The sequence below is a fragment of the Zonotrichia albicollis genome, chromosome 5 (genome assembly GCF_047830755.1).
Source record: "Zonotrichia albicollis isolate bZonAlb1 chromosome 5, bZonAlb1.hap1, whole genome shotgun sequence".
Lineage (NCBI taxonomy): Eukaryota > Metazoa > Chordata > Aves > Passeriformes > Passerellidae > Zonotrichia > Zonotrichia albicollis.
In genome coordinates, this window is record NC_133823.1 from 59,359,631 (window position 1) to 59,386,213 (window position 26,583).

A 26,583-nucleotide genomic window follows, 5' to 3' on the forward strand; every position below is an offset into this window, starting at 1 on the left:
TTGAAAAGGATTTTATACCCTGAATGTAACACTGAGGATTGGCTGCATTCAAAGCTCTAAAAATTGCCTAATAAAAGAAGGGGCTTCAGAATACTGCTTTTTAGTATTTCTGGCACTGGGTAGGTTTTTGATGTCCCTGCCTGGTGCAGAATCCTTAAGGCATAGTGTAGGCTGGTGCAAATTAAAGGAAGTTCAAGGATGTTACAGGTTTTACCTGCATGGCAGGAGTCACATCATAGCCTGAATCAGCATCTAGCCTCTTGTTGCTGTGTTGCCACTCAGTTTAAAGGACTCCTTTGGTACAAAACAAGACTATAATTTACTTTAGTTAGAATGTGCTTTTTATGACCTTTGAATTTTTTAAAATCTAATTCTACAGACTGCTCTGTTTAGAGGAGTGACTATGAACTATCATAGCTGTTCAAAATGTAGAAAACACTTCTTTCTGAGAGTCTTCTGACTTCTGTTACTGTTCTTCAGTGTAAATGTCAGTATATGTGCTTGTTGCATGGTATTCTTTGTCTCCTCTTCTAAATAAGCAGTGTTATACATGTACTGCAGAGTCTTTCAGCTATTCACAAGTAACAAACTTAATAGCTACTGTTAGGTTAATATCAAAGGTGTAGTATTTTTTCTGCAAAGGCCTTGAAGAGGTAGTAGTTTTCAGTGTGGAAAAGGGGACAGATGAACATTTGTTCCTGTGTTCATCAGTATTTATTGATGTCTGAATGGCAGTCTTTGTACAATTATCTCTGGAAGTTCTCTCACTCAGTGGCACCTGCTGTCTCTCTGTGCCCCTGTAATGGGCTGTGGTTGTGTGAATTTGCTCTCTGAAGAGCAGGGTGTAGGTATTTAGTCTCAGTAGCAAGAGGGCTGTAAAATCAGTCCAGAGCCTTCAGCTGGGTGGTTCTCTGACCTGTCTCAGAGAGCAGGGCTGGATGCTGCATCCTTAGTGATGCAGAATTGTCCCTTGGGACTTGATTTTGTAGCCAGGTAAAAACTGTTCAAGTCAAACCTGGAGCTCATGAATGCTTGGCTATTGTCAGACTAATTTGAATCCTATCAAAACCTAGTTGTAACAAACAGCCTAAAAAAAAAAAAGTTTTTTTTTTTAGCCATTATGGCATATTTGAGCTTTAATGTATAGTATCTCCTATGGACTGTCCTATAATACAAATAAAACCTTCTTGCCTTCTATGTGTACCTTTTGTCCCCTTTATTTCTCTTTCCCTCTTGTGGAAAACAGGAGGTGAACTAAAGTCTGGTACATTATTTGTTAGGGTAAAAAGCTACAAAAATGGCTCTATATTTGGATGTGTGATCACCTGTTGTATTCTGATGTACTACTGCACAAGTGTTCTTGCAGCAACTGGGACTAAACTGCATACCACAAACATGTTGTGGTTGTCTTGCTCTCTAATCATTTGCTGTCTCAGGTTTTAAATATCTGGAGGTTGGAAATGAATGCAAGCAGGGCTTGGCTAAGGATGAGTTAGTTACATAATGCTGCATACTGCTGATGTTACTGCTGAAGGTCCTAGAAACTAAGTTTTGAATCCTTTTGTGTGATATGATAAATTTAACATGATGATAAATGTAACGCAAGAAACTGATAAATAGCCTGATCTTTTAATTACTATGGGTTAATAATGAGAAACTTTCATGCAGGCCCAGTTAAAGCTACTTTTGCTGTCTTCACCTTCAGGTATGTTGGTAGAAGAGTTGAAAAGAAGTAGAAAAAAACCCCAAAACTCAAACTTGTGGTTGAATAAAATAGCTGATGGAGGGCTAGAGACTGAGTACTGCTCTTCTATACCCGCCTGCCCAAAGCATGTTGCTGACATCCTCTCTCTGAAGGTATCTTTGTAAAAAGAGTTGTGAGAGAGAAGAATGTTATAGTTAGTCTGTTATGCTATATGCATTTAACTTACAGTAATTGTGGATTGCTACTCTGCTGTCTGAAGTATACTGCTTTCTTTTTTGGTGATAAACTAAGGAAAAATTACAACCTTAGCTAATTAGTGTGAGTTGGCACCTTCTAATTGGCAGTGCTGATCAAGATGAGTTTCAGCTGCCTTGCTTGCCCTTCGGTACCCTGGTCCTGGTGAATATCACACTTGCCTCGTGTCATGTTTCAATGCTGCTTGTGGAGAAGGGCCAGTTTGCTTTTCAGTACTTCATGCTGTTGCAGAACAAACATATCTGTATGTCCTGAAGTCTTAGTGGAGACAAGTCAGGTAATACTCCTGACCAACACATGGTGTATGGAAGTTAACAACAAAAAGAAGCAGTCTGAATGTTTTCACTGATTGATAGCATAGGAAAGTAAGAACAGTGTAGTTTAGAGTCTGAGTCCACCTGCAAAATTTGGGGATCTGGGGGCACTGACACTGGACTTCTGTGAATGAAGAATTAATTTACATAATAAATCTAAATTTCTTGCAAAATATGTATATGAAAAGAGATTCAGATGTTGACATCGCAGAGTAAGAGGTAACAATATATATTCATAGCCTAAATGGTTGAGTGGTCAGTTAAAGGACACAACACAAATAAAGTAGTAATTGATATTATTTTTAATAAATGAGTAACAGTGTAAGAGTACAGAGAGTACAAGTTTCAGTTCTAGTTTAGGATAGACTGTGAGTTACTTCTTTTTGCAGTTTCTGTACTAATGGAGGTATCTGATACAGTGACAATAATGAATAATAAAGTACTTTTTCCAGAGTGTAACTGATCTTTTTGGGAAAATTTCATGGATAGTCCATGAAGAAAACATCACGCCAGTCTAAGCAGTGCAACAGATGTGATTTGCTGTATGGTAAACCACTTAAATGTGTAGCTAATTTCTTTCAGGATAATATATTTAGTCTTACCACTGGATTATAGAAACCTATAAATTTATGTAAAATTTGACAGAGTGTCTACAAAATTCTTTCATCAGTAGAAGTGAAAAGTCTCAATGGTATTTTTAACCCTTGACACACAAATGGTGTGGCTTCTGAGATGAAGTGTTCTGTAGTGTCAGTGGTAGTCTGTAGTGTGCAGTGGCTGGTTTAGGTGGCTTTTTCTCATGTCACAACAAAACAATGCTTTTTCTTTGGATCAGTCATGAACATATTTCTAGAATGCAAAGGTGATACCTCTCTGGAGGATTTTACCACTCTTTTGATACTTGTGATGACCAGCCAAATGACTTTGAATCATTTGTAATTGGATTGCTTATTATTCACATAACAGTGTTAAGAGTTTTTGCAATGGGGAAACTACCTGTTTATAAATGGAGCCCAGACATTTTGCATAAAATCTTAGAGTAATGTGGTAAATTGTAATATTGTAATATGACAAAACCAAGTCAGTGTCAAATCAATACCTGACTGTAGCTTACAGGGACAGAAGGAAATGGGGCAGCAGACTGGGGAGGTTGTGTAGCCATTCATATGGACAGATTACAAGAGGTTTATACTGAGTTTGTTTTTGAAGCTGTGAGTCTGTGAAATGTGTTCTGTCTCCACCTATCAGGAATGATAATAATCCTAAAATGTTTAAGCTTATTTTGCAGCTGTGCTAGTGTAGACAAGAGACCTAGAAGTCCTTATTTCATTTACAGTGTGAACTGAAATATGAATTTGAACTCAAAAATTTCTATTGCCTGCAGCTTTACCTGTCAAGCTTTCAGCAGTGCTTCCTAAAGGATTATTGGCAAAAGTCACCACTGAGAATGTGTCCTATCATCTGTGCCTAGCACTGTCACATGAAGGTAGTGCTAGATAGAGAAATGTTCAAAAAACCCTCAGTTTTTCATTTGAATACATGTCTGCCCAGAAAGAGACCATCCCTGTTTCTTTCCTATGCAGACAGATTTTGCAGACTATAAATGGAGTGAACAATTTCCCTTCAGTTTTGTCAGTGTGAAGCTGCAAACTGCAGCAGCTGCTCTTTAAGGGACAGAAATGTGATTTTATTTTTTTGGTAGTATTTTCTTAGCACATCTGTAGCTATGAATGTTTATGTAGAGTGTTGCTGTTATTAAGGAAAATTGTTAATTATTCTCTACATTTTTAGTATTTTTTCATAAAATATTTTTGCATGTTATTCCACTTTTCTTGGGCATGTTTGAGAGAGATTTAATAGTTTTCCTGTTACATTTCTTCTGTCTTTTGGTGCTTTCTTTCAGTCTCCTCTCTCCTTCTCTTGTCAGCTCCCATTTTGGGTTAGAAGGCATAAGCCTCTAAGACAATTCTTGTCAAAACAAGTTCTTAAGGCATCCTCCTGGGGAAGATCTTGGTACATTGCCTCAAATGGTTACAGCACCAGCTGATGAGTGTTTAGTTCTGCAAGGGTAGCGAGGACAAAGGGGCTGGAATCACTTTAAGGAGTTGAAAGTCACAAGATGCTGTCCTGATTGAAACTAAAGCAAAAGACTCACTTGTTCTGTGAAGGTTTTAGTAAAGAAATATTTCTATTGGTTACACGCTTGTTTATTTATAGTTTGCCTAAGCTTTCACAGGGGAGCATGTAATGAAAAAGGCAAAATGCCAGAAACACCTTGGTAATGCTAATTTTTCTGGAATTATATTTGCCTAAACTCTTCTGGTTATTGTAACCTGCTTTTCTACTGCTTGTCTTCTAAGCTGTTGATTTTTTAGTAAAAACCTAAGGTAATTGAATTCTTCTTTCAGTTCATAACTGGACTCAAGAGGACACTCTTCAGTGGCTCTCAGATTTTGTTGAATTGCCCCAATATGAAAAGAATTTTAGAGACAGCAATGTCAATGGAACAACACTTCCCAGGTAAATATATCTTCTGGATTAGTTTCAAATAATTTGCCATAGGTTGCTACATTAGTTTAAATGGTAGGAACAACTATGTGAACCTAAAGTCTAGCAAGGTACAGTCAAATGCAAGAAAAGAGAAGTGTCCTTGTAGTTTTGAAGAGGTGGCTGCAGGTTTTTTTCTGCCAGAATATTTCAAAATATAACTTCCCTAAAAGTTTTATTTCTTTCTGTGGCGCTTATCAAAGGTCACATAATTCTATGTGGTAGCAAACTTCTTTTTGAACATCTTCTGATTTATTGTATGGGTATATACTGCTATGTAACTCTAAAGTACCTTTCCTGGAGCATAAATACCACACCTAGCATTGCATGTATTTAGGAGTTGGTGTCACAAGTCTGTGAATATACCTTTAACTGTGCAGAATGGGTTTATGTAATGATTTTTTTCAGAAAGAAAAGGATAGTTAAATGACCTTATTTTCTTTTTTGCCACATGCTGATATGCATTTCTCTAGCATTACTGCTGTTTTCTCACTGTATTCTTACTCTTAATTGCATAGCTGTAATCTGTGCAACTGTGGGAAATGCTACTGATGTCTTTTTTGCATAGAGTAATTTTGAATATAGTTTATGGAATAGGTAACATTTTGTCTTGTCATTAACAGGATAGCAGTAAATGAACATGCTTTCATGATCTCTCACTTGAAAATAATTGATCGGAGTCACAGACAGAAGCTTCAGCTTAAAGCCTTGGATGTTGTTTTGTTTGGACCTCTCACTCGTTAGTAACTTTTTGAAGATTTTTTCTTATCTCTTGATTGTAGGAATTCAACAGAGCATATTTTCCATGACACTTGATAGTGTAGATAGTTCAGCTTATCTATTTTGTGGATGTACTGATGGATTGCTTGGCATGCGTTGTGGAACTCTGCAATGAATTAAAAAAAGTTATTTAGGTGCTGTGAGCAGAACAAAGATTCACTTCTGTGTGTAAGATCATGTAGAAATTTTAGTATAACCCCACTTGACAGATGGGTGTTGGCTTTTGTGTCACAAGAAGTGTCCTCTAAATATTTTTGACTGTTTAAATTGCATTTATGGCTAAGGTTACATTCATTTCTCAGTTAGCTTGGACAGTACAGCTGGGATGCTGAAATGAGAGGGGATGACTTTCCCCAAGAAGAAAAAATGAGATGGTGATGCAAATCCAACACCTGTGTTTTGTGTATACCTGAGTTTAAGTGCAGTTAAATTTAATGCAGGAGTTCCACATCTGACCCATTTTACCATATGCAGCCATGTCCATAGCTCATCACCAGTGCTCTGCATGCCTGCTTGTACACAGTTACAGCTCTGCTCTGGTGCTGTGCATGTCAGGGGCTCCTGAGCTACTCAGGCCAGATCTGAGCTGGAGTCACTTTGTGTTAGACCTTTAATGCTCACCGAAACTGTCTTTACAGAGGTGCAAGTGACTTTAAAATTTGTACTAATAAAGATGTATTGTGTGAATCTTGAATTTGATAATTTGACAATCCAACTTTTAAAAAGTGCTGCTGTTACCATTTTGATTTTTCCCAAGTGCATTTTTAACTTAACATAGGGTATTTAAGAGGGTACAGACTGGAAAGAACTTGCTCAAATCTAATTACACCTCCTACTGGCCTAATGCAGTGCAATTGTGGAACTCTATTCTAACTCTAAATAAAGGTACTGAGTATGTACTGTAAAGGGGTTTAGTAAGCTTTTCTCAGTCTAATGAATGTTTTAGTATAGATGAAGTAAATTGTATTAGAGCAGACCGATTTATGTTGTATGAAAATGCTGTGGAATACATTTGAAAAGGTAGTTGTTGGAGGTGGTTTGAGGTAAATGAGCTAGAATTCTGTTTAGCATTAGGTTCTGCCACCTTTTAGGCTGGGGAGAGGGGGGGGAAGGCCTTAATCTGTTGTCTCTATCAGTGAACTAGTTAATGATGGTGTTGTTCTCTGCACAGGTCCCCCTCACAACTGGATGAAGGATTTTATATTAACTGTTTCTATAGTTATTGGTTTTGGAGGCTGCTGGTTTGCATATACACAGAACAGAACCTCAAGAGAACATATCACAAAAATGATGAAGGACTTAGAAAGTCTCCAAACAGCAGAGCAAAGTCTTCTTGACTTGCAGGAAAGGTATAAAACCTAAAAGAAAAAAAAAGTTGTCCTTTTGTTTTGAGGTTAAACACAAATGCAGATCCTTTACAGTCTTAAGTTTTTTGCATTAACTGCCTTTGGATTTTGTTCATCTTCCCTTTGCATGGAAATTGTGATTTCAGTGGTGCTGATTTCTTGGGTAGAGATTGCTCCTGGATATTTTAGCAAGCAATACTAACTTGTGGATGAAGGTAGAGAATAGAGGCTGAGTTTGTCCTACAGATTTACATGTATGTGTTGTTGTTTTCATATAATTACAGTTTATTTTAAACAGTTACATACATGGGAATGAGAACACCTTTTCTCTTTTCAAGCTTTTAAGATTGAAACAGACCTGAGCTGTTTAGTTTCTATTGCATATATAGCATTGTGAAAGCTGATAGTCTGTGGTGCACCTGTAACACAGTTGTCTAGAGAAATTTGTATTTTGATACTACACTTTTAATGATAGTTCACTTAAAAGTTTGGGTATTTTGCCTGGCATGGATATCACATGGTGTGATGTAATTGCTGCTGATTCATGAAGCTTGCAGAGTCTTTATTATCACAGAGTGGTTGAGGTTGGAAGAGACTTCTGGAGTTCATCTTGTCCAGCCCCTCCTGCTCAAGCAGGTCCATCTAGAACAGGTTGCCTAAGACCATGTGCAGGTGGCTTCTGAATATGTCCAAGGATGGAGACTGTACCACCTCTCTGGGCAACCTGTGCCAGTGTTCAGTCACTCTCATGGTGGAAGTGTTTCCTGATGTTCAGATGGAACTTCATGTGCTTTGGTTTGTGCCCGTTGCCCTGTTGCTGGATGCATTTTGTTATCCTGAGGGCTACAACTTTTAACAAATATGCTGTATATTTTCTCATATTTTTTGTTCAATTCTGAAGGCTTGAGAAGGCACAAGAAGAGAATAGAAACGTTGCTGTTGAAAAGCAAAATCTGGAGCGCAAAATGATGGATGAGATCAATGATGCAAAACGTGAAGCTCACCGCCTCAGGGAATTGAGAGAGGGAGCTGAATGTGAGCTCAGCAGGCTCAAATATGCAGAGGAAGAGTTAGTACAGGTATCTGCCAGCTGTTAATAAATGTAGTGTTGACTTTAAATTGGTCCTATTTTTATAAGATCCTCAGTAGTGTTTAAAACAGCATTCCCCAAATGCTGGATTTGAATGGAAAAATTCTAAGAGTTCTTAATGATTGTCTCTCAATCATGCCATTATCTAGTAAAATAATCCTGAAAATATTAGAAGCTGTAAACTTTGTATATTAGCTTATCATAATATTTTGGGATTTACTGAAAAAAGATACACAAAAGCTTTTTTTATCTTGTTATTAGAAGAGAGAGAGTAGCTTTGTTTCATCTGAGCAGCAATAAACTTGGATTTGTTGTACTAAAAAAATTATCATCTTACAAAAATATTTAAACTTTGAATTAGGAACTATATAGCATTGGAAAAAATATGGAAGGTCATATGCTAGATTTCAGAGCTGCCTGATCTGCATACCTGACAACAACCAGCACACACCAAAACTCTGTCAAGCTTTGCTATTTTGCTGTGGGCTATAAAGGTGCTTATAATTCACCTGTTAGTTCTAATGATGCTTTTGGTGACACTTTCATTTCTTCTTGATTGCTAGGTTCGTATGGCTTTAAAAAAGGCTGAGAAGGAGTTTGAGTTGAGAAGCAATTGGTCTGTTCCTGAAGCTTTGCAGAAGTGGCTTCAGTTAACACACGAAGTTGAAGTACAATATTACAATATCAAAAGACAGCATGCAGAAATGCAATTAGCAATTGCTAAAGATGAGGTAATAAATTATTCTTCAGCTACTTAATTTTTCTGATTGTTGCTAGAGATATGAAATAGTAAACACAAAGCAGACAAGCATTTGTGTTTTTTCTCTGAATTGTTGTTTGCTACATGTCAATATTGCTAATGTTTTGTCATCTGTTAAGTATATTACTAGTTTTATGCATTTCACTTTACTTTGCTTTTTAGGCAGAAAAGATAAAAAAGAAGAGAAGCACAGTATTTGGAACACTACATGTTGCACACAGCTCCTCCCTGGATGAAGTGGACCATAAAATTCTTGAAGCAAAGTAAGAGGTTTACTGGAACAGGATGCATATTCTTTTGTGATTATTTGCTTCTGGAACAGAACTCCCGGAGAGTTACGGAATTGAGTGTCTTAGTGGTTTTGCCCTTTACAAAAGCAATTTAAAAAATACTAAAATGTGAATATTTCAACAGCTGTAATGGTTCTTCTGGTGTGCTGGAATGAATGTGTTGCTTTGCTTTATCAATAAGTACGGTGTATTTAATTTTAATATGTGCCTTTTTTCAGGAAAGCACTCTCTGAGTTGACGACGTGTTTGCGGGAGCGTCTTTATCGATGGCAGCAGATTGAGAAGATTTGTGGGTTTCAAATCGCACACAATTCTGGGCTACCAAGCTTGACCTCCTCTCTCTACTCTGATCACAGCTGGGTAGTTATGCCTCGAGTTTCCATTCCTCCCTACCCAATTGCAGGGGGAGTTGATGACTTAGATGAAGACACTCCTCCAATAGTTTCACAGTTTCATGGTAAGTGATGAGCTCAGTAAAAAGAAAGGGGAAAAGTTGTGGGACATGGGATTTTCAAGTCAGGTGGGAGAAGAGTACTGAAATCAAACAGGATTAGATCAAAGTCAAAAAGACCAAAATTCTATGTAGAATTTCAAATACTAGCTCCAGTGGGACTTAAATGGCAAAGTGGGTTTTGCAGTGAAGATAACATGAAGAAAAAGCCTCTCTTTTGTTTCAGTGGGGGAGTGGGGCAAATTCAGCTAAGGTTTCGAAAATGGTTGTCAACCTTGGATTGCTACTTAAACAAAAGTTTTTAATGAATAATGGTGAGTTTGTTACCTCAGATGAAGGGATGAGGTTAGTCCAGGGTTCCTTGAGCTATGAGAAAGATCACATCCTTTGGGAGGCCGCATCCTACATAGCCTTGTGCACATTCTTTAGTGGTTGGAACAAAATCCTGTTGTTGTTCAAGGGAGGCTTTCAGACAGAATGTTTGTGTTTGGATACAGTGGTTGGTTGTTTGAGTGTCCGTCGGAGAGAGAGAGAAGTCCAGCTTTGGTTAAACTATGATCAGAAGAAATACACTGGGGATTCAGACCACCCTTGCATCATGAGTCATTGTGTCAGGACAAGAGCCTGCTTCATGGAGCTTGTGATTAACTGGACTCCAGAGGCAAATCGAAAAGATGAGCTCCCATGCAGTTATTCAAACAAGCTGTTTGAAGCTGAGGAATGAGTAGGAAGGAAAACTGTCATGTGGCTACATTTTTCTTCCAGGGCTGGGATTCTCAGAAGAAATTCAAACTGTATTTTAAAATAGCGTAAGGTCACCACTTTGCTGGCTTTACTTAGTATGCCTTGGGCACTTGTTTTTCTTCTTAATGTACCCACCTTTTTTTCTGCAGACCACAGTGAAAAGTTTATTAATCCTCTTGCAACTTAGTGCAAGTTCTGATCACTTTTAAGGAATACTGTTTCTCTAGTTGTCTTCAGTGCAAATACTTTGATTTAAACCCTAGCAACAAATTTATTTGAGACCCAATGAAATATGGATTCCTAGAGTTAAGCATCCAATTCTGTATTGAGAAGGCTGTGGTCTGATTTGAAAATGAAGAGCTCCATTTATTGTCGTGATTTTCCAGATGGTCTAAAATGACAACACTTGGATATCTGTAAAAAACTGCAGACTTGAGTTTTTTTAGTCACTCTTCTCATTTAACTCTTGTTTAGAAATGAAGCCAGAGAAGAAAGTGCAGTTGATTCAAAGGAATTACAATTAGAAAAGGACTGTACTGTTTGTAAGAGCATACTTAGCTGAAACTTTACTGTATGAGAAAAATATGCTAAATGATCTGTTGTTGAAACTAGTGTTGAGGAGTCAAATTATTGTAGGTTAGTTCAGTAAATACTGAATTATTCCCATAAATACTGAATTATTCCCATCCTTTAGACAAAAATAACAAATACACACGAGGAAGGACAGAAGCATAATGGCTTATCTTGGTCATGAGGCTTCAGGCAAAATGCCCTGTGCAGGAGGTCACTTAAGAAAGGGGCTATTTCCATCACTGGATCTAAAGTGGACTGGGATATTGCCTGGCCCCAGCATCCTTTGGACTCATAAGATTGACAAAATTTGAAGTCTGTTGGACAGGCTTCTTTTTGCCAGAGCAATTGCATTGAAAGGCTTATATGGTGTCAAGTAATAGAGCTGTTTGATCAATCTGAAGTTGAAGAACAAAAATGGATTGAGAAATAGTGTCTGACCCTGGAAAAAAGTCCTTACAGCTGGAAGGTAATAGTGAAACTTCTGTTTTTCCATTGACTCATTAGGATTCAGCTGGTTCCTTGATTTAGTGAGCTTCATTTGCACTGGAAAATTCTACATGTTCAATTGTCATAGCTGAATTCTTCATATCCCTGTGTATATACACCTACAAAGGATCAAAATGCTTGTTACTTCTCTGAAAATTCACCAATGGTGCAATCTTGGGGTTTTTTTTTTGTTTGGTTGGTTTTTGTTTGTTTGTTTGTTTGTTTGTTTTGGTTTTTTTTTTTAATGCCAGTAAGTAGGATGGTATCTGATTTACCTGGACCTGTAGCAAAATTTCCTAAAGAGATGCTTACTCTCTTATCTCAGTTCACATTTGCTCTTTGAGGATTTTTTTTTTTTGTAATTACACAAGATAATTTTTGAGCTCCTAACATGCTTTTAGGGTCAGTAGTTTAGTAAGTAACTGCACCTTTTCGTAAGTACTGTTTAGATTTCCTGTACTAAAAGAGAGTGGACAACTTGTCCTTTTCTGAGATTCCAGGAAGGGAAACTGTAGCTTATATGATGATAAACTGGCATTGCAGAAAATAAAATGTATTTTGTCAGGCTAGACATCCTTGTCTACAGAAATAACTGAAGGGATTTTTAGCATGTTGTGGTTGCTAAACAATTTTGAACACAGTAAAGGTCTGGTGTATCTTACATAAGCAGTGTTGCATTCCATGGGACAGTTTGAGGAGGGGTGTGAAACATTCTGAGACTTGTAACAGCTAGCCTGGAAAGAGGTCTGTAGATTTTTTTCTGTACATGTATTGCTGCCTAATAATCTTTTGAAGGAGGAATTGGATTAAGAACATTTGAGTTTATCACTTCCTGTTGGGTACTTTGCTGATGAAGTCTTGCTTGGCCGTCTCCACCCATTCTTAGTATTTTTACTTCCAGAAATTCATAGTTAGCCTGGCAACAGACAGTGTTATCTAAAAGAAAGTTCTTGATCTTAAAGTTAGGTTGAATTATGTATTTTCTGTCAAGTTGTGTAAATGAAATTGGTCTTCTCTATCTAGCCTATTTTTCAAGTAGTGTAGTGTATATCAGTTGGCTGTTTGGTTAGTCGTACCTACATTGCAAAACTTTTACATTTTTTTCTAACCTCCAAATCACCACACAAAATACAGGACATTGTGTAACATACTAATTTCAGCACTGCTGTTTTTAGTTTATGAAGGGTTGGGAGTTTCAGTAGAATCTTTCTTTTTGTTCTCAAGAGAGCACAGTGAGCCAGAGCTTTGGTGTACTTGGTCAGGGTAGTATTTGGCAGGCACAAAATCTCTGCAGTTGCATCTTGATTAGCTGCTTCATCTAACTGTAGAATGTATGAGGTGTGTCAGTCTTTGTTCCTCTGAAACTGTCAAGCAATGTCAAAGTTGTTTAAAAGTCACTGTCACCGAAGCAGATGCCTGCTACTTAGTCTTCAGAGTAGATACTGTTAACATCAATGTCACTTGGAGGGTTTTGGTTTGCTTTTTCTCTGCCTCAGGGTCCATTGTAAAAGCTCCCAGCACTCTGGCAAGAAGCAGTAGCTTGTGTAGATCAAGACGCAGTGTTGTGCCATCATCTCCACAGTCTCAGCACGCTCTGCACTCCCCTGACCCTGACATCCTCTCTGTGTCGAGCTGCCCAGCTCTCTATCGAACTGAAGAGGAGGAGGAAGCCATTTACTTCTCTGCTGATAAACAATGGTACGGAGATTAGCAAACAGCACTTGCAACTCTTGATAGGATTATTGAGACTAACAGTTTAGAATTAGAGGTTAAACCAAGCCAAAAGTTAAAGTAATCTGTAGGATAATATAAATTAATATAGTCTACGTGGAGCAGAGTTCTTGTCTGGTATGTGTATGTAAATAGCTAGCATGTCATGTACAGTTAAGTAATGTTACAATCCAGGGTGCACTGAACTAACCCTGATTCTCCATTACAATATGTTACTGGCTCTTACATCTGAAACTAGGATCAAAAGCAATGTCAGCTACTGGGCGAAGAGGAGATGGATGGTAACACAATTCTTACAGCATGTTGAGCGTGTACCTACTCTTGTTACATGGCCTCATAGGAAAAGGTTAAATTCCTTTTGGAAGGAGCAAATGAGCTTGTTGAAAGGTAGGGACACTTGTCCTGAAGAAACTTTTTGTATACGATAGGCTTAAATCTCCTTCTTTCATTTCATAACTTTTCCGACTTCACGTGCCAGAAAGATAGCCTTTGTTCTTTGAAGGGAAATACAAATTACTATTTCTGGGCGGATGCTGCTGCTCACAAAAGCAAGATTGCACAAACTAATTCCCTTAAGTTTAGATAATAAAATGATGTAATGCAAGTTGTAACTTAAAATGTTTAACTTAATTTTTTTTTGTTTAATTAACTACTAAGGAAAACTGTGGGTGGTGCTTTTAGACTGATGTTATTGATTCTGAATTAATTTCCTTTTTAACTCTATGAAGACAATTGTAGTTTCATTATGTTTTCTTTTCTCTCTGCTCTGACTCAGGGAAGTACAGGAAACAGGTTCGGAATGTGACTCCTTAAATTCATCCATTGGAAGAAAACAATCTCCTCCAGCAAGTCTTGAGATGTACCAGACAATTTCTCCTCAGAAAGTATCACCAGAAGAATTCTCACTGGAGGAATCATCTACGGGAGACTCCTCTTCTCTGACTGCAGATGTTTCTAGGGGCTCTCCTGACTGTGTAGGCATGGCAGAAACTAAGAGCATGATCTTTAGTCCTGCAAGCAAAGTTTATAATGGAATCCTGGAGAAGTCTTGCAGCATGAACCAGCTTTCAACTGGGATCCCCGTCCCAAAGCCTCGTCACACCTCGTGCTCCTCGACCGGCAGTGATAGCAAACCCAGCCATGAAGCTGCTTCTGTCCCCAGGATAAGCAGCATCCCACAGGACCTCTACCAGAATGGTGAAAAAAATAAAAAGCCATCAAAAATAAAAAACCTCTTTAAGAAGAAGTGTAAGTGAGGTGGGCAGAAGAGAACCTATAGTAATATTATGAGAACTCTATTTTTTAAATCTTTAGGAATGTAATTCCATTTGAGCATCCCAGAGTGGATGCCCCAATGGAATACTCTGTAGGTCACCTATATTTAATGACTGTACTGTCAACGGTTGTGCCAGCTGTCAATGAGAAATCATTAAAACGTTCAGACAGTTTACATTCATTTCTGCCTATTTATTTCTTTATTTTTTTAGGTTGTCTTTTTCAGCTTTTTTTTTTTTTTTTTTTTACTTTGATTTGTTGAGCTTTTTAAAGTTTATTCATAAACCATTTTTAAGCCACTCTGGACTCCTAAGCTTTAATGGACTAGTAAGCCTTCCTGGGCTTGCCAAAGTTTCTTGTTTACTGGAGCATCTTCCTATCTTTCCATAGAAATAGGACATTTATCTACTGGACTTTAAGGAAAATAAAAGAAGTAGAACTAAATGAATTGCACTACTATTTTACAGACTGGAACAGTCTCTGCAAGTGAAACTGAAAGACTTGTATTTGACTGAGAAGATGAATCTTTTCACTTTTAGATCTTTTGGGGTTTTTAAGTAAAATTTAGCATTTCTAATTGACTTGATTTCTGGAAATGGAAATGTCATGCTTTTATTATGGGAAGCTTTGTTAGATGCATTTATTATTAGAATGGTTCAAGTCCTGCTGTAAAGATCATTTTTTTCCCAGGACTTTCACTGTGATTTTAATTCACTGCAGGCTGTATGAGAAACAAACAAAAAAAAAAAGAAAAAAAGAAAAAAAAAAGAAAATAGTAAATTACCAAGAGAACAGGCTCTTGATTCCTTATGCAAGATGGTTGTGAAACTTCACTGAAGACTGAAAAAATTCACCTCTCAAAATGAGGAGGGGGAATTGTAGCTTTTGTTTACAGATTGACAGACAATGGACATTTGGGTTGTGAAAGTTTGTACTGTGGTAAAGATAATAAATTGAAAACATTATTGTGCTTGGGAATGTTCCAATTCCAGCTGATGCTTGTTTCAGACATGTTTCAGAGGTCCTGTTAATTGGAAGCTGTCGTAGACTACATTGCTTATGCTTACTGCTGTGTATAAGTTATTATATTTTTTGAATTAGCTATTATTGTCTTAATGTCCTCCTTTTGTAAGATTTCATACACTTTATTTTTGTATAGTTTGAAGATTTAGCTGTTCAGAGATGTCTGAAGTAAATGGTATAATTTTATAATGCATACTGTTATACTAACTCATAATTTTAGATATAAAGATAGATATAAAGGTGAGAACATGCTTCAGATAAAAGAAATTTTTGTGAAGCTTTTTTAGGGAGAGGTGAAGTTACTGTGAGATAACAAGGAAGCCTTCTTAGGGTAGCAGTAGCTAGGTGTTCAAAACCATATTTTTTTTTTTAACAGTTGGAGACAAGAAATATATGGCTTAAGCAACAGTGCCTTTTATTCAGTTTGAAAATATTAATATACTGAGCAGGAATTTCTTCTGAGGTACATTCCAAGGAAATGTCTCCTGCTGTAGTCAACAGAAGCAATTTACCCAGTGGTGACTAAACAGTCTCAGATCTTCCACAGGGGTGTTCTCATTGCCTCAGCAGCAGGTGCCACCGCCAGGGATTTGTGACTGGGGGCTCACTTCTTGCCACTATGTATGTGATGTACTGTGTGAAAGAATTATTCACAGACTGCCTACATTTTTTCTAGTAAGGAGCCTTCAAAACCTGTAGCTAATTGAAATCAAATGATATGTGTCTTTTCTATCATTTTCTATTTAGGTTTCACTGTACATACCCAATGTGTTTGTTCTGTCCTCAAGAAGTGGTGGTGATTTTAACAGGTTGACTGTGATTAGTGACATGGCTGAAAGAGAAGGGTTATAAAATGGGGTGGAGACCTTGCATTTGCAAGTACTTTACATGTCCTGGTACCTTGGTTAATTCCTTAAGAGAACAGAAATAATCCAGAGTTTTGTTGTCTAACAGAGACTGATTGTAGGCCATCTATGCAGAAAATCATGGGACAAATCAATTATTTGATAAAGTTTGGTGAAGAAAAAATTAGTGGAATAGAAAATAATGAGAACATAATATTGTTCCATTATTCTCTGAATCATCAGATTGACCAGCTGTAGCTTCAAAATAAAGCAATTGCAAGGTAGCAATGGTCTCTTTGAACAAAGATTGTGCACTCTGTACATGGCAGACAGCAAAAAGCAGTGATGAAAAAAGACTTGTGCTGAAGAAGCTCGTCAATGCTGAGCCTTCCAGAGCTGTAGCTTAAACCCTGATGAAGTACTTGAACATCTACAAAGGGAACAATTACTTTTATGCAAGTAGGGAACTTCCTGTGCCTCCCAAACAACATGGAGAAAACTACTACCAGAAAAACCTTGGTGCACTTGAGAAGGCCATAGCAATAATTGAGTTTAAAATAAGATCTGGGGCTGAATAGTAGATCTTGGTGTGAGGTTTGAGTAACTCTGTCTCTATCATTACCAAAAAAGATGAAGTGGCATTTTGGTACTGGAGAGTAAACATTTACACATGGAGAAAAAGCTGGTACTGAGTAGTAGAAGGGCAGCACTTCTTAATTCTGATATCCAAATTGGGCAAACTCAAATGTTGAGAAGCCAGAACAGACAAATTCAGTTTTCTGTAGTAAGTGTAGCTAAAAGTGAAATAGAGGAGATACTGAGCTCTTTATTGGCTGAGAGTTAGTGCTAAGTATATTTTTAAAAAAACAATTTAACTATTTTCTGGTAAAAATACTTCTTTGTACTGTGCAAACAAATCAGATAAGATTGTCATAGTGGTAGATTTTGGCTTCAGAATGGCAAACCTTTGGAGCACAAACAACTCTCCACTCGGTGTATCACCAGCTGTCCTGTAACTTTATAGCTGCTTCTTAATAAGTGTTAGAGAACAAAAAGCTTAAATCAATACAATCAGAAGTGGTGAGTATTATATGTTGGAGGACAAACGAATTCTATGTTAATTGAGTTTATTTTTTATTATTAGCCACTTGCATTTCTTGCCATTTAAATTTGTCCACAATGTAAGTGGCCTCCATGGCTCCTCCTCCATCTTTAAATGGTTCAAGTCATGTTGTTGAGGGATGCTGAGAGCACTGGCTCTGAGGCAGATCTTCACTGGCAGTCATCAAATCCAGTCCTAGCATTGAAGTACCTGGCACACATCTGTTATGAAATAACAGGAAACTGAATCTCACATCCAGATCTAAGAATGAGACAATGTGCCTCAGAAGGTTCTCTGTTCCATTTGCTGCCAGTGTGACTTGAACATGCTGGCAGTCAGTGAGTGCAGCCAGCATTCCAACCACCAGGATTCAAAGGGTGTATCAGTCACTTGAGACAGTCAGCTAGTGTCATTAGAGATTGGTTTGTGGGGTTTTATTTTGTTTGTTTGTTTTGGGTGGTTTTTTGCTTTTTTTAGCTAAAATCCATGTTCTATTTTTAATTATCTGGTATTTCAGAAGAGGTTCTTTGCTGTTTAAATGTTTTGTTAGAGTACTTTGTCAGGACTGCAGCAGCTTCTTTGTGGAAATTGCCTAGAAGACTTCTCCCTGTTTAAGGTTGCTGTTTAAGTCACTTGTAAAATGAAGTGTCAAATGTAAGGTTCTATATAAAGAAGAAAAAACAAATCCCAGTTCTTCCAAAACGAAACAAATACAAACCTTTCCACAATTCTTACTAAAGCTAAGTACACTTGATTAGCATAAAAGTTTTGGGAAAGGCATTTTGACTACCATGGGGAATGCTTTTTACCATCTCACAGTGGGCTTGGAGATTAAACCAGCTGATTGCATTTGCATTTTTTGGTTTTTCATTTTGGTTGGTTCCCTTCCATCCCTCATCCCCACAGCTCAGTGATGGAACTTGAAATTGTTCATTGGCAGTTCCAGGCATATGTCAACTTCCCCTGCTGGTACCTAGGCAGTGGATTTCCCTTTACTTCCTGAAGGGCAGTTTGCTGAAAGAGGAAAAATTCTCAATTGTCATCCAAGTAGTAATGTTAGAGTAAGAATGTGATTCCTTGTTTGGAAGCCTAGAAGATGATGAAGCCAAGAATACTTGATTTTAGTTTTCTTACGATATTTATGGATGCCAGCTGGAGTTAGGCAGTAATTTACACCTGATTAAAAGCCTAAAAAGATAACACTAATTAGAAATTAAAGCTTTCAAGATTTTGCCTTTTGCTTCCCAAAATATGGGAACATGGCTTGCACAGGAGGGAGATGAGCTGGTTAGTAATTCTTGTGTCACCAGCTCTTAGAGTTTCAGGATAGTTTCCTTCTGTTTCCATGATACATTGCTGGAGAGGGATTGCTACCTTATTTTCATAAATATTTTTTTCCCCATTCAATTACAAGCATATTTTTGAGCAATGAAGAATGTGATTTTTTTTTTTAAAGCCAAATACAGGAATTACTAATTCTTGGACCTCTTGTCTATTTGCTTATCTCCTTGTGCAACAGGTTAACTTGGATGAACACATTTTTCTAATCTGTTCCAGTTGCTCTTGCTATAGGGGTGTGTTAAAATCTCAAGATCACTGAATCACTGCTCCAAATTGCTTTGTAGGCATTTTAACCTGGATCCTGCATCTTCATGATTCATGGTGAAGCCCACTATGCCTGGTTGAGTCTAAGTGCTGCCAACATTTTCTGCTAATGGCACAGATGTTCGGACAACTAATAACCAAAAATTGCCTGCAGTTTGGCTGCCTGACAGTGTAGATGTTTAGGTGACCATTCTTTGAGGCTTCATTAGCAGTTCAAATGTGTCATTCAGGTATTCAACAGGTAGTTTTTGCTTCCAGCCCAGTACAGATGGTGTTTTTCTGACTCTCCACTTAGTCTTCTGTTACATAAACAGAATGCACCAATTCATAAAAGTGGTAACAATATGAAATGTTAAACTATTATTCCTGGGTGCTCTTGCATCTGGCATTGCTGAAGCAGATGTCAATACTTACCAATCTACTTCAGGCATTCAGAAATAAAGTAGATTTCTGTTATCTTTTGTTTTTCTTTACAACTTTAAATCTCAAGTTTTCCAAATTTTGTGTGTGTGTTCTGTGTATTTAATGCTTTGCTGAAATTAAAGTGGGAAGGTCGATTTCTGCTTAGATGTTAAGGATTACACATTTGAGCAGGGTGAAAAGAAATGCCTCTTGTTCATTGGAGAGGATGAAAAATGTTTGGTGGCATTTAATCTCCTAAGGAACACTCACAATTTAGATTGCTGGAGATAAGAAGTCTCAACACTTTCAGATCAGTAACTTTTTATCCAACATAAAAATCCCACTCTTTTCTTTACATGTACTCTCTAGGGTACATGTAAAGACAGTGTACCTTCTTATTTCTAATTTCTATTCTGTTTTTCACCCAGCATTAAATTTAGTAGTTACAGTACTAACTGGGGTGATTGCCACACCTCAGAGCAGTTTCAGAGAATATTTAGTAGCATGTCTTAATGTCAGTTTTGGTTTAATATGTGCTAAAGACATCTGAATCAAAACTTTGTCCTTCACATTCCTTTTATTTTAATTCAACTCAGTTATTTGTGAACCCTGTCCTGTTAAAAAATAAACAGGTACTGGTAGTTGTTTATAGTTTAGAGCATTACAGGCCTTTTTCAGTTGGGAATTACTAGTAGATAAATGATAAATAGTTGCCTTTTAAGGACTTTGTCACAGTTGGATATTGTAAAAACACTACTGTACTTCAGGTGAATGAGGTGGAGCATTGGCTGGTGTGATTTGTGTATGAGTGGTAAAATTATCCTTTAATTATCCTTTGATTGTTTATTTGTGTCTTAAGTTAATGCTGCACAATTATTTTCAGACTTGAATTAATTTAAAATTAAGGTCAGTATGTCCAACAGTACAAAAGTCGGTCTTCAGTTGTCAGCCATCACTCCATTCTTACAGAAATTAATGACAATCTTAAATATTTGTACTAGCTTGTTAGCTTGTTGGGTGGTAATGGATTCTAGTAAGTCTTCAGGTGAAGGCAGAGAACTTCTGAAGTGAGCTAGGTAACCTGTGTTCTTTATCAGCTTTCAAACCCATCTCCCAGTAAGATGGAGTCTCCCCAGGGGAATGTAGATGTACTTACTGCTTGGAACTTTGTAGTTAATTATATTTGGCTCTCTAATTCTAATAACTTGCATGTGTGCTATGCTTGCTTGCTTTTCAATAGCTGACAAAATCTATAGGAGATCTTGGGAGTTTGTCTTAAAAAATTGCTGTTATAAAAAATAAAAGACTGACAAGAGAAATCTGTCAGGCTGTGAACTGAATAGAATGAACAAAGAGACCAGCTGTTGTCTAAAAGTATGGTTTAAATAATTCTTAATGAAATGAATTGGGTAGCACATTGTCTGTTTTCACATCGCTCTCCTCCAAGCAACAAATATAATTAGAATACCCTAGACTTCAGCAAGGCTGTTTGGGAGATGTCTTGCCCTGTTTTTATTTTTAATTTAAATAATGTTGAGTTGTAGTGAGTGTTCAGCATATTAATGCCTGACTTAAAAGATTAGCAGAATTTGAATGACTTGCATTGTTTTGTTTAATTGCTGCTTTATAAAAATGTAGATACTTGCATAAAGCCCATTGGATCTGGATATGTTTTAATTACATAGCAAGAAGAGGACCAAGACAAGTAAAAGTGTGCAAAATTTGAATCTTAAGATGTTTACTGTTCTGGGAAGAGATGTTTTCCATGCAGATTCTGCTCTTCCTCTGCTCTTGGCTTCTGTTTGTTTTCATTAGTTGAACTAAAACAAGAAAGAAAGCCCTCAGACTGACTAGTTTCTGTCTCTAATATATACACTGTACTTGCTTTTAACCTCACCTATTGCATGTTGTTAATGCTGTACACAAATGCATTTGGGGTATTTCTTTGGTGTTGTACAGCATGATGCATTTCATCCCCTTTTCTAGTTTACCTCCCATTAGCTATATATTGCTTTACAACTGGAAAAAAACCCTGAATTTGGGGGGAATTTAGTCTGTTTGCATATAAAAATCTTTTTTTTTTCTTTCTTTTCTGTGAGTCTAATGAGAAATGTCCTGCTTGGAGAGTCTCAGACAGTATTTTCCTGTGTTTATTCATGTTACTTTGCTTTACTTTATAAGTGAAAATTGATTTTATTGATTTCTGATGTGTTGTTGCACTTAATGTTGAATAAATCTGACTTTCATTTTGAAAAGTGAAACTGTGTTAGTGAAAATGTTATGTAATTTTAATTGATCTTAGCCTGTTCCCTGAGTGTATAATTTTTGATTTTTTTTTTTAAATTTTTATCTTGAGATAAGTTTTCTTGGTTCTTCTTAGGGTTCTGGCCAGTATTTCTTTTTTCATGCTGTTATTAAAGCTTGACAGCAATATTATTGTGAAAGGAAAGGTAGAGACCATTTTGTTTGGCAACTAGATTGCTACACTCAGGTTTGTAAAAGCAGAGTCTTACCGCTTTTGCTTGAAAAATCCTTTCTGAGTTTAACATTTTGAAGATTTGGGATTTTGGGCTTGTGCTGTTTTGTTTTCTTTTCACTCTTTCTTTTCTTTTCCCTTCTGAACAAGCTGAAAAGCCTTTCCAAGTGACTGCTGGAATAATATGTAGCCTTGTGATTTTGAGCATGAGGATTGGTTTGAGAGCCTGTGGCTCTCTACCAGAAAAAAAAACCAAAAAAACCCCAACCCTTGTTGTTGTTTAATATTCCTTTTAACTTGCAGCTCAGAGAAGGAAGAAGCTCAAGAAGAGCTTTTTCAATTAGCTTCTCTTGTAACTAAAAATCCCACTTCTGTGGAGGTGACAAGATTGTGGTAGGGTAAATCAGTGAGTTACAACACAGGTGAACCATGGGTTCAATATGAATCATGTTTTATCCATTAAAAATGGATGTTGATAATTGAGTCTGTATATAAATTATGTTCAACTGTAGTTATCTAATACAGCCCACTTCAGAAGCAATAATTTAGTGAGTGTGTGTGTGAATTGGTCACTGGTTTCACTTCAATTTGCCCTTGGTGTTGTTGATTAAACAGTGTTAACAGTTTATCAGTGGGGAAATCATATAGGCTGGCAAAGCCTAAATCAGCATCTTCAGAGAGCTAAATTATTGGGAACCTGCTGTTAATTTCTCCTGCAAATGTTGATTGAGCTATTAAGCACAGCTTATAAGAAATGGCTTATTTTACTGCAAGACTTGGCACCCAAGCAAGTGGAACACAGAGCATTCTAATCCCAAAGGGCATTACTGAGTTTTGGTTAATTAACAGCTTCAGCAAGCTGGAATGCAGTCAGTGAAGTCAGGGTTTGATTTTTTTTTTTCTGATGAACTGCATTTGACTACTATTGAATCAAATTCCATTGCCTTGCACTGCCAAAACGCAGCTTTTAAACTCACAGTTTTTCCAATTTCACTGGTGGTGGAATCACTTGTGAAATTCTGTAGTCCTGCTTGCCCTAAGTGAGGTGGAGGATGTGAAATAAGGTTGAAATGGGACAGGTAATCTCCTGTAAGGTCTTTGGGCATTTAGCTGTTCCTACGCTTAGAGTGTTCCTGGTTGTTTTGGAACATTTTCAGAAAGGTCTATCATATGCTCCCTGTTACTTTGAGTGCCTTGTAAGGATGTGCTAAGTATCCACAAATATATCAATACAGTGGGAAATATTTATTTATTCAAGGAATTTGTTTGTATTCAAAGAGAAGTTTAGTTGAATTTCTGTGTGCTTAATGCTGCAGTACTTGTCTGTTTCAATCCTTCCTCTTCTACTTCTGTGTTTCAAAGAGGAAGTTAACTATATAAGTTCTAAATGCCAGATTTTGTCTGTATTCTATTCTTCTTTGTCTCATCTTTCAGCCTATAGCTAGTCATATTCTGGAAGTAATTTCTGAACCTCATGCTGGATTTCCTGTTGTTCTCTTTACTACTAAACTATCCACTCCAGTTTTTCTCATCAGTTTTATACAGAAGATGCTTAGCAATAGAGAAATATTCCAGGGATTGTCACAATTACAGCCTGGGAGTGCAGGCATATGAATAATTGTATGGATGAAGAAAGAGACAGGGGGCAGGGGCACAGGGGAAGAAGGGATATACCATGAATTGTTTGTACTCTGCAATGCAGGAGTCTGGAATAATGATTGCAGGTAGAAGTTGTGTATGAGGGAAGCTCAAACACAGACTATCTAATTGATATTTGGGGCTTTTTCCCCCTTCCTTGCTCCTGCTCTTAAGAAATACACCCTTTTTTAAGGTGTAGATATAAGATCCTAAGGAGGATTGTCAATGGAAATAGTGCTTTGTGTTAAAACAAAGGTAAATTCTGCTTTTTGCTCAGTCTCTACTGTGTGTAAATTTTTTGTAGCAATTTTAGATAAGATACTTTGAGAAAGATAAATAAAACATCAGAAATAACATCTGATACACCTCTGGAGATGGCATGTCATCTACCAGGAAGACTGCAAGACAGATAACTGCCCTAAATATCTACAACAAAAACTCCCAACCAACCAACCGCCCTCACCTTCCAAATTCCCCCAAACCCCATTCATGTTGTGTTTAAAGTATTTTCTTTTTTCAGATTGCTGTTGCCTAGTTGGAGCATATAACAGCCTGGATAACTGCAGTTTACATTGTCAGAGATTTTGATTAATTTCAGAAGGGACATAAGAAACACACACAGGGTTTTGATAAAGTTGGCAAAGTTAATGTATCTCCAGTACCTAACAAGCAAAGGGCTTCTGAATGTGAACTTTTCCTATCAAAGTTCCTGTCACTTTGAAGAGTCCTTGCATTCATGCATCTAGACATTGCTTGGCCACAGGTGTGCTTTAAGTCTGTAGTTTCTGCTTTGATGTATGACTTCTGATTTGTAAACAGTATAAATTCCAAAATTAATATGTAACAGTTAAAAAGATCAATTTCAAAAACCTCAATTTAGAAACTTCTCATAGAAGAGAATACATCCTTTAAAGACAAGTTTTCTAGTGTAGGCTAACTAAATACAACAATTAACTGTGGTTTGGTGATTTTTATTTCTTTCAGTCATCTGCTCAACCCATCAGTGGCAGCATTGCCTTCAACATGAAGTTATGTTTTGTAGTGAATCTGACTTTTGTCTTTGTAATGCAGTGAAAAGTTTCTGCAGTGCAATCTGTGTTCTTCAATGGCCTTGTGCAGCCTCCTAAAGCAGGTCTGGGACACCTCTGCTGCTTTCTTGTTAGCAATGTATCTCCTCATCCTACAGGCAAATCTTAGGCTTTTAATTTTTTTTCAAGGTTTTTTATTGGAGTTTTGCTTTGTTATTGTTATTATTGATTGGAGTTTTCTGCCTGGAATACTGCAGTCCAGGCAGGTGTGCCCAGAGCTACTGTGCATTGCTAGTGATCAATGGTGTGTCTGAGAGAGCTGCTGTAGCTGCTCAGTACCACTGCTAATATTAGCCAGAGACACATATACCAATTGAGGCTCTGCAGGCAGTGGAGAAAATTCTCTAATTTCTACTTAAATCACGCCAATATAAATGAAGGAAAAGCCTTCAAGGAGCTCTAGTTACTGCAGTCTCGAATCAGGTAATTTTCTTGAAAAAAAAAAGAGTTAATATTTTATTCTTCAATATCCCAAAGCAGTGTGAATGAAAGGAAACATGGTAGTTCTACTTGGAGTTCTTCAAACCATTTATGACAGTGCTCATGACATAGCAGCCAGGAATTAAGAAACTAGAAGGAGTAATATGTTTGTGTACTTGATAGGAACAGTGAAGGCACCTTGTTATATTTTTTAGTCTTTGTTTTCATTAAGGATGTGCACTAAAAAGTGTACAAGAACAATTAGATGATTAGTTTTGTTACTATCAACTAATTTATCCCATAGAATGCTCTAGATGTAGTTTAGATGTGAGGAAAGAGACTTGGCAGCCTGATGTAGGATTTGGTATTGAGCTGCTAATCAACAACTAATGTGCTAATTTGCACATTGGGATTGGATGTGTGCTACTGATAAGGACATTTTTAGTGTGGCCAGTTGTGCAAGGAAATCATCAGTTGCTGTGTTAATAATTTCTCTTGTAAAAGCTAACTTTGCTCTTTTTGAATCATCATATTGAGAGATGTAACGTACTGTTCAGCATTAAAGAAGCTAAAGAAAAACACAAATGGGGCTCCTCCACATTTCTGACCAGACTCCTGCTGTTCAGACCCTCATTAGTAAAACTACATGGTAATAATTTCAAAATTATTTTGAGATTCTGTATTTTAAAGATAAAGATCCTGCAGGAGTACTGTGAAAGGGAGCTCCACAAAGGCAGAAATGCCAGCTGGCATTTTCAGTTAAAGGCTATAGACTTCCCCATGCCTTGTTCCTGAGTGTGTAGCAGAGAATACAGTTCTGCTGCTCATGCTCACCATTTTATCTAGAGCTATTGAAATCAAATGTAAGGTCCCCAATAACACATATTCACTCCTTTCTCTAGGTTACCTTAAATATGCCCTTAACCAAAATTGTGAAGAGTGTTTGCCCCATACTACTCACTTACATCTGTAGGTAAAGGTTGTGCCTCTTGGTTGAAACCAAGCTGTTCTGAGATTTGCATGGAGATAATTCAGCCTTCCTTGGCACTAATTTGCTGCAGCTATTTTGGATTTGTATCTGCTGTAGTTAAGAATTCTCAAGTGTCCTATTTTCCAGGGAATCTCAGACAAACCTTTATCAAAGAGCTGTGATTGATTTTTTTGTTGCATTACAACCAAACATTAATTTTTTCTTTTGTTCCAGAGAGAGAAGGGGGTGTATGTTATCCATGTCTTTAAAAGATGCTCTCCATCTCCAAGCACTGTGTAAACTGGCATATGTTAGATTTTAAACATCAGTGGAGAAAGCAGCACTGTAATTCACACGTTTTCATTTGACAGTTAGGTCACAAATATGCTAACATTCAACTTGTTGGTTATTATTGCTGCTCCTTTTCACAAGGGAAATTAGTATTCACATTAGAGGATGACTTCTCTGCAAAGAATTACATAAACTAGGCAGGCAGCTCCATTTCTTAGCTTTTTGTGAAAAAAGCCTTTTACTTTTTACTGTATTCCCTGTCTGGGGGAAGTCAAACATTCATTTAAACAGAAAAGCTTGGAAATTAAACAAATAGTTCTCTCACTTTAGGTGCAGCCTGAGCTCTGCTGAAACATTGGCTGTTTCCTCTTTTTTC

General features: G+C 37.2%; 1 protein-coding gene across 2 annotated transcripts in view; it reads left to right on the top strand.

Moving 5' to 3' along the window:
• Positions 1-21,585, top strand: part of STIM2 (stromal interaction molecule 2) — a 70,084-nt gene extending 48,499 nt beyond the window's left edge. The window contains exons 4-13 of one of the 2 annotated variants that reach the window (XM_074541832.1): positions 4,683-4,794; positions 5,445-5,560; positions 6,773-6,950; positions 7,849-8,026; positions 8,601-8,768; positions 8,960-9,060; positions 9,306-9,544; positions 12,838-13,039; positions 13,311-13,459; positions 13,848-14,025. In XM_074541832.1, the coding sequence (XP_074397933.1) occupies positions 4,683-4,794; positions 5,445-5,560; positions 6,773-6,950; positions 7,849-8,026; positions 8,601-8,768; positions 8,960-9,060; positions 9,306-9,544; positions 12,838-13,039; positions 13,311-13,459; positions 13,848-13,885 (1,481 nt within the window). In that variant the 3' untranslated portion in view covers positions 13,886-14,025. Of the gene's footprint in view, positions 1-4,682; positions 4,795-5,444; positions 5,561-6,772; positions 6,951-7,848; positions 8,027-8,600; positions 8,769-8,959; positions 9,061-9,305; positions 9,545-12,837; positions 13,040-13,310; positions 13,460-13,847 lie in introns of both variants that reach the window. The other variant, XM_074541831.1, reaches the window with a different exon arrangement.
• The last annotated feature ends 4,998 nt before the right edge of the window (positions 21,586-26,583 follow it).